At 40.4% G+C, this 12738-nt stretch overlaps 1 protein-coding gene across 3 annotated transcripts in view; it reads right to left on the reverse strand.

Annotated features, from left to right (window-relative positions):
* LOC105019695 (prolactin receptor) overlaps positions 1-12738 on the reverse strand; it is a 31412-nt gene that overhangs the window by 9080 nt on the left and 9594 nt on the right. For 2 of the 3 annotated variants that reach the window (XM_034289919.1, XM_034289917.1), the window contains exon 2: positions 2497-2609. In XM_034289919.1, the coding sequence (XP_034145810.1) occupies positions 2497-2587 (91 nt within the window). In that variant the 5' untranslated portion in view covers positions 2588-2609. Of the gene's footprint in view, positions 1-2496; positions 2610-8841; positions 9192-12738 lie in introns of those variants that run through there. The other variant, XM_029116518.2, reaches the window with a different exon arrangement.

The raw sequence follows: 12738 nt of genomic DNA on the forward strand, positions 1-12738 counted from the left end.
GCTTACATTATTACTATGACTGTAGTCATGGAGATGTTAGAGCTTACATTATTACTATGACTGTAGTCATGGAAATGTTAGAGCTTACATTATTACTATGACTGTAGTCATGGAAATGTTAGAGCTTACATTATTACTATGACTGTAGACATGGAGATGTTAGAGCTTACATTATTACTATGACTGTAGTCATGGAAATGTTAGAGCTTACATTATTACTATGACTGTAGTCATGGAAATGTTAGAGCTTACATTATTACTATGACTGTAGTCATGGAGATGTTAGAGCTTACATTATTACTATGACTTTGGTCATGGGGGTAGGTAATGTCAAAGCCACCCTCCACTACATTAACACTGTTATCTGATGAACGACTTACTGCACCTTGTTAAGAAAACTATGTACTAATGCCATAAGAGATTACCTCTAATATGTTAGCAAAGACTGTCCATGTTTAATTGAGTTGGATGCAGTAGACCGCCGGTCAATTAGATGTCTCCAGTCGGAGAAAGGTAACTGGTCATGTGACACATTCTTAAGAGAGGCGCAGTAGTCGTGTTTGTAACATTCAATAGTCAACTCATCATGACTCTTGCTTTAACTACTACACCATCCTTTTTACACGGAAATACATGAATGACATATGTCTAAATGGTTTTCTTAAATCTGTTCAGTGTTCAGTGTCGCTGAGGTGACTATCAATTCATCAAACGATGTTTTACTAAATGAAGTACATTGAAAATGTTGTTCTTTTCCCGCCTAGCTCAGACACCCTGCCTGACTGTTGCCCTCTGTGCTCTGTCTGTGCCCAAGCTTCTGTATTGTCAAGATGGAATGTATTGGTCATACTGTATTGTGCTGGCTCCATTGACAACCAATCTCCCACTGTGACTTCTGGGCTGCTGGGTACACATATCAGACGACAGACAGCGATCATGTCCTTCTATTTCTCTCTCTCTATTCCAGCCACCAATCTTCCCCATCCAAGTGTTACAGACACATTCTCTAACAATGACACATTCACGATGGCGGACAGAATACAGAGGGTGAAATTGAAAGGCATGATAGCTGTCTATTCTTTGACCCTAGCAGTCAGGTCCGCGTACCCTTCAGCTCTTCAGAAATCGCAGTAGGAGACCCCGCATGCCACACAAACGCCTCGTCTCAGCAACCGCTGCCTCGCTTCGACAAAGTAGCCTAACCTAAAACCAAAAAGCAGTGTGCTAAGCAATTGGATTAGGCAGGAACCAACCGGTACCTCAGCAGCTTAGCTAATTATACCATTATTCAATAGGTTCCGTAAACAGATACTAAGGTTTACCCGACCAGCTGTCTCGTTTTCCTAGGCAGAGGCAGCGTAGCAGGGCCCATGGAGGCAGGCATTCAGACAGGCCTAATATATAATTCACAATGCCCTGGTTTATTCACTGAACAAGCAGTGTAGTGATCAAACGACAAGCTGAGGACAATGGTAGTCAATGAGAGCATTTGGGCTGAGTAATTTGGCCAAAATAACATTATATTTTTCCGTCTCAGGGGTGGTATTCAACCGTAAGTAGTGCATGATCATGAAACTGCAACAAATTGGCCTTTCTCCAATCAAATTATTTTACAATCAACCAACCAATCCTATAGCAAGGTATTGAAACATGTTGATGTTTACTGTATTTAAAAAATGTGTCTGTGACGATATACCTTGAAAGGAAATCTTGCATCGCTGAATTAAATCAGCAAAAGGAAACATACACATTTTTGTTTGTTTCATTTTGCACTTAAGTGAAATATGTATAACACCAGCCATCATTTGTGTGGAGATGTTTTTTTTTAACAGGCTCGAATAAACACAATTAAGTATCTATATTGTTAACTTGTTAGCTAATTACTCCTTTAACTAATGGGCAAGTCCCTAATTGGTATAATCAGGAGTGTTGCCACAGCGTTGACTGTGGCTAAAACCTGCACATCCTGTGGTCTCCACAGACCTGGACTCAAACACTGTTGTACAGAATTCGATGCTAGGAGAAGAACAACAGCACCAGTAGTCGTAGTTCCCATACTGTGTAAAAAAAAAAAAAAGGGTCTGTCAGCCAAGCACTTGGTTTTAAGCATGGAAAAGTCAATATAGGACACTGGGCTCTCTGTGTCAACTTCTGAGAACTGTGAAATGTTTCTCTCAAATTTTATGTGGCTCAACAAACAACATGCTGGTACAGATTGAACCCATGGAAGGCCTGGAATTACACCCAAACAATGTGGGACGGTTAAGTGTCAGTAAGAAACTGAAAAGGAAGAGGCTTTGCAGTTTGCCCAGACGAAGAAAGATATTTTTCCTGTCACTCCCTGAGAGCCCAAAACACAATGCCGAATCAATTGGACCCCTAAGCTGTGACTGCTGCACGTGTAGAGGCACACAAAATCACAGAGACAACCTGAGTGTCTACAGTCTCTATGGGTTGGACTGACAGGTCGATCCGTGGTGGGTTGTATGTACTCACCATCTATGTGGTCATTGTCTGGGTGAAGAAAGTTCTGGGTTGAGCCAACGCATCCCATCTGGGGAAGGAGAAGAACTAGTAGCCACAGCATCACAGCGCTGTTCCCCAGCAAACTGCCAACACACACACACACAAACAAACACCACAGGTTATACATTTGACTGTAATCCTTCAGAGAAACCTGTGTGTGTGTGTGTGAGTGTGTGTGTGTGTGTGTGTGTGTGTGAAGTGTGTGAACAACGTCCTCTGGAGTCATGAGACTGATCACAGGGCATCTCTCTCAACGTGGCCTGCAGGCATAATCATAACCATGCAACAAGCCACACGTCACAACAGCCAGAATCCCCAGGAGCTGATATTTGTCCTGATCACATGGTCCGAAAACGGGGTGCAGAGTTAACCTATGAGGACAGTCAAACACTGGGACACAGTCAATATCTACAGTCTACAAATGCAGCAAGGGTTTAAAAACTCCAAAGTGTCCACACGGAATATTCTATATTTTTTGTGTGTTTGAGTGTCTAATTCCCTGGGTGAAGTCCGCAAAGTCCAAGCCAGGAAAGTTCAACTCAAGGCTATTCTTGATGGCAGACTATGAGCTGAAAAGGGTTAGAACAGCTTATTGTACTAATAAGGACTAGTGTATATTTACTCAGTTACAGCTTTGAAAAGACCGGAGGCTAAGCTCCCTCAATCATGTACGTTCACCTGGTACGCCCGTCAATAAAATTACATTACTGAGAGGTTTGAGACAATGGCTTTAAAAGGTTCTGTAATATATCTGGCCATCATAGTTTAACAATAGCCAAGGAAATCTATTTTTAGTGTTGCTTAAAGGTGCTAGTTACGTGTCCCTGGCCTTTTCAGCTATTGCCAAACCTCAACTTTACCATTTACTTAGTGGGTGCAAAGAGTCACAAAACTCACAGCTCGGTACGTATTAACTGAGTTTCTAACTAGGAATTACTGAGTTTCTAACTAGGAATTACTGAGTTTCTAACTAGGAATTACTGAGTTTCTAACTAGGAATTACTGAGTTTCTAACTAGGAATTACTGAGTTTCTAACTAGGAATTACTGAGTTTCTAACTAGGAATTACTGAGTTTCTAACTAGGAATTACTGAGTTTCTAACTAGGAATTACTGAGTTTCTAACTAGGAATTACTGAGTTTCTAACTAGGAATTACTGAGTTTCTATCTAGGAATTACTGAGTTTCTAACTAGGAATTACCAGTTGATCGGTCCGTTAAAATCACTTGTTCCCAGTCCAATGCGGTGAACTCGTGTGACCGAACTGAACACACTGCCTACTTCATTTGTAAACGCACCCTTGTGACTCCTATAATGCGGCAGTGTCCGTACTCCATCACCCGCCCCGGGGCAGTGTAAAAGGACTGTCACTGTTAAGTAAGCACAACACAGGGTCCACTGGGCAATATCAGAGGTGTTGGCAGCGGCACACGATTTCCCTCCAGCAGGGTGACACACTGTTAGGCTTTCACCCATAACACCGTCTGTGACCGTGGTAATAGGGAGACGTAAACGACGGCCGAGCATCCTCCAATGACTGGGGTCCATCGACTCCGCCCATCTACGGGGACAGTCTCCATCTGTGCCTCACGAAAAGATGTGCCAATTGAGATGAGCATGTTTTTTTTTTTTTTTTAAGTCTTTTTTCAGCTCATATTTAGTAAGAGAAGGGTATAGGGACATTTTGAAAGTTTTTTTTGGTGCGTTAATTGGGGTTCCCTGGGCAGACATAACCAAGGCCCACATACCAAGTGTTTTATTTGTGTGATTCTGAGGTGATTTCAGAGGATGAAGTTGTTGGCGGATTGTGGACGCATGACTGAGGTTTTGTTGCAGCAGTTCTATCACCAATACACGTGTAAGTGCAGTAGGAGCATTCAAGCCTGAGATTTAATGCTTTTGAGGACACCGCTATAAAGACAAATACTGCATTAAAAGAGCTTTATAGCTTAAAAAGCACATCGAAAAGACAAGAGATTTGCTCGAAACAACTCCCACCGGTTCCCCTTTCATCAGACTAGACTGATGTTGGGGATTATCTGCCTTTTGATCTGTAGCGTGGATTAGAGGTTAGAGCCTATTAGAACATCTTACCCTGGGTCTTCTACCAGAGCAGTACAGAAGGAAGGTCCAGCCAAGTCACCTGCCTTTCCTCTGACCTCCGCCCCCAGCCCTCAGCCTCTCTAGGCCCAATCGCGGCTCAAAGCCCTCATCTGATCAGAGGCAGCTGCCCTTTGCCCTTCACCACACAACCCCCACTCCTTCACCCCCGCCCTTTAGTGTCGCAGCCCTCCGGAGCAGGAGGATAAGAAAACATTGTCTCTCCCGCTCTTATTCTGTCCCAAAGCAGAAGCACTTGGTGAGGCTTGTCGGGTCTCTCAATTGGTTCATGTAGATATGCATTTGGATGTTCTCGAGTTATACATATGTACATGTTGTTTGGGAAGACGTACAGTGAGCGAATTGTGTTCAACTGTAGCGCAGCCTACGTGTGTTTAGTTTAAATTAAAGCAAGTATTTCGTTAACCCAGTGGAAGGGGCTGTTGAGAAAAATGCAATCATCTTCATCTGAAGTATTACCATTATGGGGACATTGAGTGATCTTTGTTACAATGTCCTTAAATAAGCACCATAGTAACCTATTTAGGTGGCAAATCACATAGCGACCTTTAATGTCGGGAAAAGTGGTGCACTTTGAGATTATTCTTCTATTATGACTAGCGCTTTACAAATGCAATCAATTATTATTATTATAATAAAAAAGTCGGATCAATCTCATCCTTTTCCATTCTTTCCCTAGGAATGGCTCTCAGTGTCTTCTAGCAAACTGACTAAACAGGCCAATTAGTAAAGACAACAGATAGCCACCCACCCGTGAACCAGCCGAAAATAGACACTGCCACTTAATCTGCTAATGACCACACTGTGTGACATATTGGCTGTCGGTATCTGAATGCAGCTGTGGGTTTTGTTGAGTCTAGCACGGATGGTTTCTATACATCCGAATAGATCTCATTCAAAAAAACGATTTAAGTGTGTATTGTGCTGTTAACAGTTGTCTGGGAGAGAGGCCCACATATAAGGTTTGCATGGCCGGATGGGTTAAAATCCAACAATTAGCTTTGCAGGGACGCTGTGGCCGATGAACAGAAGCCCAGTCAACAACAGTCACAAGAACATAATAGGCTCCTTTCCTCTGAACAGCCAGATGGCAGAAAGATCCCTAAACCTTATTATGGTATGGTACTGAGGGCAACGTAAATGCAGCGAGAAAAACTGAAAGGTGATTATTATTTGACAATAGGCTGGATTGACCTCACAAGGACCTGGTCAAATAATTTTCAAAAAGATATAGCGAAACATCTTATTTTCTACATTTTGTCTGATTTTCAGTTGGGAACATTTTGCCATTTCATCTTTAAAAAAAGATAACATCATCATTGTTTGGATTGACTGCAACAATCTGGCGGGGGCATTATATTTCTTATCTAAATACAATTTCTGTATTTTTTTGTATTTTCAAATCTACTCTATTGGACATATTTTAAATCATTTGAAATAATTTCCAATACATAGCACAGACCTGGCTGAAATCCATGAGCGTATTTTAATATTTATATTAAGCAATGTTCATTTTAGCATTATTAATAAATTCCAAAATTCTGCTAACTCCAATATTGATCTAATAGTTTTTTAACAAGTTGTAAAAAAAAAAATATCTTTGAAAAAAAAATGTATACCACAGATAGTATTTGAACCCTGGTCTGGGTCAACAACAAACGGCTTGGATTGTCCTGAGAAGGATCAGCCCATCATTAAGGATGACCTGGAATAGCTATCCTATCCCACTGTGTCTGAAACGCTGCAGAGGAAGAGAGTTTGACTGCCATGGCAACATGCATCACAGGTCACATGGCTTTCACCCTAGGAACATTGTATCATTAAGTTCCCCAGCTTCAGTCCGAACCAGGGAACACTGCAGCCCTGCCAACATTCCATTGGAGCTCTTAGACCTCAGACATAATCTCTGATTGCATTTTGCCTTCACATCATTGCCTGAAGACTTCCTTCAAATAGTTTCCTATTCAGTGACATTCAGCTCTTTTTAGAACCCAGCTAGACACAGGTAGAGCAGTGGTGACTAGATCATAAGGACTTAGGTCAAGATTCAGGTTGCATTTCCATACAGTACATTATGTACACAGTCCATGTGCAGCCCGTTGTCTGAGTCAATTCCATTTTAACAACTTGTCCCCACTTGACTGAACACATGGCAGTTCAGGAAAGTAACGACAAGAAAAAAGTAATAGAGATTGAAGGGGGCCTCTGGCCACTGCAATTCACCACTGACTGATAAACAAACTTCGGATTAATCATCATGTAATTTTCTTTTCGAAATAAAGAGAGATGAGATTGATATTGCCCGCAAAGCATTACAGTCACTCTTTAACTGGAAGCGTTATTTAACTGTAAAGCTGTTCCACTTAGATTACGTATCTAGTTTTTTCATCTTCAGCAGTAGTAAAAAATGTACATGACGTTGCCTTGGTACCCAGAGTAGGATCACCATATCTACAGATATAACTCCAAATGGTTCTCTTTTAGGTGTTTTATCACATGGCTTATCTGATCTGGGAAAAAGATGACCATTGGGTCATCCACAAAGACCAGGAGATTAAATCAATGCAACATATGGTTTTCCCTTGACTTTAAAACAAATAATCCTCTGTTCTAGTTTTTCTTACTCTAACAAAGGATCTTCTTTATTAATATTTATGAATACTTTCAGAACCTGGAACTAGATTAATAAAGTAAGCTGGGAATGTGAGGACAATATGGACATTGGGATAAGAAGATACACTAATATACAGTTTATATCCCAGGAAGACCAGAGATTTCTTGCACAAATATCACACACTTTTTTCTGAAGTGAGTCCCTGATCTGGGTATTGCAATGTGAAGACCAATGTATCGTGTAGGCTACTTATTGACAAAAGAGAACATTTTAAACAGTACGAAGATTAAAATATTTTATTGCCAGACCTGTGACAAGAATGTAGCGAGCTGCAGCGGCAGATGGACCTGTTCATTCTGCAGAGAGCTGGATGCAAGGGCATAAGTTTGGTTTGGACATTGGTGGGGACACATTTTTACTATTGTTCATGCCAGTGTTTACCAATCCTGGTCCTCGGGACCCAAAGGGGTGCACGTTTTCGTTTTGGCCCATGCACTCACACACCTGATTCAAACTAAAGACTTGATGAAAGGTTGATTACGTCAATCAAGTGTGTAAGTGGTAGGGCAACATTTGAATCAGGTGTGTGAGTGCTTGGGCAAAAACAAAAACGTGCACTGTTTTTGGTCCCCAGGACCTGGTTTGGGAAACACTGGTTAATGCTATTGATGATCCTGCCCTGATGGACGTTTTTCTGCACACACACACACGCCAACACAGCATATACTAAATAGAATTAGGCAGAGGTGTCAAAAACATGTAGGTTTATCCAGAATTTAGTTACAGAAAGAGTTACATTCAACATGTAGTTAACTAAAACAAATTCGTAGTCTGCTAGCTAATGTTTCACTAAGTAGCGGTTTCTTCAAGTGTGCAGTGACACAGGTGTGTATATACGGTTGTTCCTTTTTTGTGACAATAGGCAATTTTACTTTGCAAATAACGGAGTGAAAATACTTTACAAACAAGTACAGGTTCACATTAATTGCTTTTATAGTTATCTGATTCCTGTTATCATTAACTTGCACGTTACATTTGCTTCAACCTGCTGGAAAGTGCAACCTTCTATTTCTTGTTATATGAAAGACCCAATCACATGTCTACATCTGTCGTTGACTGACACAAGGTGTTGGCAGATCCCTTTGAGATCAATGAAGTCCAGTTTTTCCTGATGGACATGGCACATTGCAGTGTGATTTAGGCACATTTATGACATTTGTGACAATTCTACAACTGTAGTGCAGTGGCAACTTATACTTTGGCTTTTTGTGAAGAATGTCCTCATATCAATTCCTCTTTTTTGGCTGCCATTCTGTTGTTAATCTAAAACACAATGTAAGCAATTATCTTACATAATGTTCTCCAGTCACCAAGTCGACGATTAACAACAGAATTGTCTCCATCCAACACAAGTGAATGTCTGACAGCCAGCATGCTAGCAGTTGCTTGTGGCAATAATATACATTTTGGACAAAACACACATAAAATAACTTGATTTTCTAATGTATTTTTCACTCAGTGATAACGAAAATCTTACAGTATAGGTTTATATTCACTTACATTTATTTATATTTACTTACCAAAAATTCAGACAATAAACGTCCTCTAGAGCATTGACTCGCTCCCTAGTTTACACTGCAATTATCCCCTCCAGAGTGGCATTCGCATCGGCAGTTACTGCTCTGATCTGGAGAGAATGATAACTCATTGTGGAGTAGAAAGAAGTGAACAAGGGAAAAATATTTTCAGGTGGTGGTGACATTTGCATTGTCTCTTAACATTGGTGGGGACTAGTCCCCACCGTCCCTCCCTAAATCTACACCCTTGGCTGGAAGAATTTCTTTACACACTACACGTCTAAAGTACTGCTACTATTCATTTTTGTGTAGCTAATCACAGCTAAATATACTCGTCATACCTTATGTAAAGATGTCTGAAACTGATAAAGCCCTAGACAGGTTGTCGTGCACACATATCCCCTGTAATAACCCCCAACACTCTCTCCACTCTTCTCTTCCCACATGCCAATGTAAAATGAAACAGGATGTAAATAATGAAGTCAAATTAGGTACGTTTCGATCATCTTTACTTTTTTGCTCATAGTCTGAAAAGATCTAAACAGTGGTTATAATTCTCTTTGTCTTCTCCAAGACTGGCTGTTGCAGCGAATCTTATTTTATTCTGTATGTTGACGACACAGCATTGTAAATTGGCGATACTGTGACGTGATTGGTTGGTAATCGTTTTTTAACAGTGCAGGAGTGTGTGCGTGAGAGTTGCAGCTGACCCATCTAATACATAGTCTTCGCTGCAATCCACTTTGGTGCTAATTCTATTTAGCGTGCCGGTCACTGGGACAGAATCTGAGACGGGAAGCTGCTCAACCCCCAGCAATAGTCTTACCTCTAATCTAAAAGAAAGATGTAGCCACACACACACACGACTGACACTAGTCTCTCATGACAGGCTGTTAACATAGCTGGCCAGCGTCCACATGTGATTTAGCTGTAGGCTCTTGTGTCTAATTCACATACACAAACACACAAAATGCTCTTATAAATATAGATTGATTTCGTTGTGTCCTGAAAGAGTGAACAGACCATGCAATGCTTCAGGGGATGCCCACATGACTGTACTCATAAGAGAAGCCGTATTCATAGTATGTAGTGACCAACACCCCCGGCCCTACCTCTCTTGAAGTCAACACAATCGGATCTGCATTGCTATATCTAATTCACAAAGAGAGTCTGTTAACTTGGAAAAGGATGAAGCATGTGCTGGGTTGGGAGGGATAAAATATGATTTATTTAAATACGCATATACAATACTTTACTGTATATACTGTATATACACTAACGTAAAAAAATGTGGGGTCATTTTGACATTTCCTTGTTTTCCATGAAAACATACATTAAATTATTTTGAATAGGAAATAGTAATTGACAAGGTTAGACATAATTATTTTTTAACTGAAATAACAATTGTGTCCTTCAAACTTTGCTTTCATCAAATAATCTAGCATCTGCAGCAACTGCAGCTTTGCAGACCTTTGACATTCTAGTTGTCAATTTGTTGAGGTAATCTGAAGAGATGTCACCCCATGCTTCCTGAAGCACCTCCCACAAGTTGTTGGCTTGATGTACGTACCATACGGTCAAGCTACTCCCACAACAGCTCAATAGGGTTGAGATCCGGTGACTGTGCTGGCAGCTCCATTATAGACAGAATACCAGCTTACTGCTTCTTCCTTATATAGTTCTTGCATAGTTTGGAATGGCATTGCAAAATGGAGTGATAACCTTCCTTCCTCAAGATCCCTTTTACCCTGTACAAATGTCTCAATTCACCAACACCAAAGCACCCCCAGAGCATCACATTGCCTCCACCATGCTTGACAGATGGCGTCAAGCACTTCTCCAGCATTTCATTTGGTGTGCGTCTCACAAATGTTCTTTGTGATCCAAACACCTCAAACTTAGATTAATCTGTCCAAAACAAGTCTACAGGTAAGACCATTAAAATGAGAGCCTTTAAACTGTGATAATTTTAATACTAAATTATCTAAATACTAAATTAACCATGCGAATGGATGATAACAGCCTTCTGAGCCTACCAGTAGGCTAGCAGGCCCCTTCTGACCCATATCTATGAGGCTGATAACCACTGATAACGCCTATTCAATCCAATGATAACATTCAAATCGCCTGTTTCTCCAATCTTTCTCTGTCCAGTGTCCAGTTTTTATTGGTCAGTCTGAAATATGGCTTTTTCTATGCAAATCTTCCTAGAAGGCTATACCTGTTGATGTTGAGACTGGTGTTTTGTGGGTACTATGTAATGAAGATGCCAGTTGAAGACCTGTGAGGCGTATGTTTCTGTATGAGATCTTCAGTTTTTTGGCAATTTCTCACATGGCTTTTATTTCTCAGAGCAGGAATAGGCTGACGAGCTTCTGAAGAAAGTTCTTTGTTTTCGATCCATTTTGAGCCTGTTATTGACCCCACAGTTGCTTTTGCTGAAGATACTGAACTAGTCTAAAGAAGGCCAGATTTATGGCTTCTTTAATCAGTATAACAGTTTTCAGTTGTACTAACATAATCGCAAAAGGGATTTGTAATGATCAATTAGCTTTTTGAAATAATAAACTAGGATAAGCAAACACAACATGCCATTGGACTGATGGTTGCTGATAACGGGCCTCTGTACAACTACGTAGATACTCCATTAAAAATCATCCATTTCCAGCTACAATAGTCATTTACAAAAAAGTGCTTTTATTTATTTTTATTACAAAGCAAAAAATGGCTTTGGTTATACATAGAACAATGGCCAATGGCCGCCTGCCAATCACTTATTTATAATATTATATCAGTGTTGTCTTGTCTTGACACTTTCAATCCTGTGGGCTCTGTCGTTATCATTAACACTGTATGTTAGAATTACTATATTATTCAAATTATATTAGTCAAGATCCTGCTGACTCGATTACAATTCTCCAATTCTAAATGGGTAGAGGAATACCCAGCGTAATGCAAGCCTTTAGATGTGCGTGTGGTTTTAAGTGAGGCTCTTTTATCAATACTGACATCCACCTGGAGCCCACTGTGTAAATCTGATTCTAGAGCTAATGGTCAATGATTTTAGAAAATTGCTTTTTACCGCTATTGCCTTCAAAATGATTGGCACCTTTGCTAAAGATAATAAAATATATAGTAACACTGTTTAGTATAGCTGTAGTTAAAGTAATGATTTTATTCTCACAAAATGATAGGTGCCAACATGATTGGCACCCCGTTTTCAAAACATGCACCCAGCCCTCACAAAGAGAAAGGCACTGAGCCTTTTTCCTTTGCTTGGAGGACACATCCAGAGGGATCTTACACCAGTTCTCCATGTAAAATCTTTTCAGTTCATTGATATCCTCCAGGCTGTGATTTGACCGCCCTTTTCAACTGATGTCACAGGTTTAAAATTGGTCCAGAGAAGTGGATGCTCATTGAACATGTGCGATTTTGTGTTGAATCATTGATTTCTTTGGGGATTTTGGTGTGTGACTGGAGTCAATGTCATTCTAGAAAATCCAATTGAGGCCAAGTGTCAGCTTCCAAGATGAGGCAACACGTTATTGGTTAAGAGTAGAGTTAATAATGCTGTTGATCTGTACCAGTGCCAGGGGACCAGAAGAAAAACAGCCCGACAACATCAAGGGTACACTACACTATTTTACAGTGTGTATGAGATCATTTCCCACCGATGCATTCTTCTTGTGTGGGTAGCCCTACTAATGTCTCCTCTGACCATAGCTCTTGGTTTTAATCCAAGTTCCAATAAAGTTTCATTCAAGTTTTTGTTTGGTTTTATTGACAAAAATAAAGGAGGAGCTAGAGAATCTGAAGATATTACAATACTGGTCTAGCACCAGACAGACAATAAACAGAAATAAGGTGACATTTCACATCAGAGATGACGCAGATTCA

The sequence above is a fragment of the Esox lucius genome, chromosome 22 (assembly GCF_011004845.1).
Source record: "Esox lucius isolate fEsoLuc1 chromosome 22, fEsoLuc1.pri, whole genome shotgun sequence".
In the NCBI taxonomy this organism is placed as follows: Eukaryota; Metazoa; Chordata; class Actinopteri; order Esociformes; family Esocidae; genus Esox; species Esox lucius.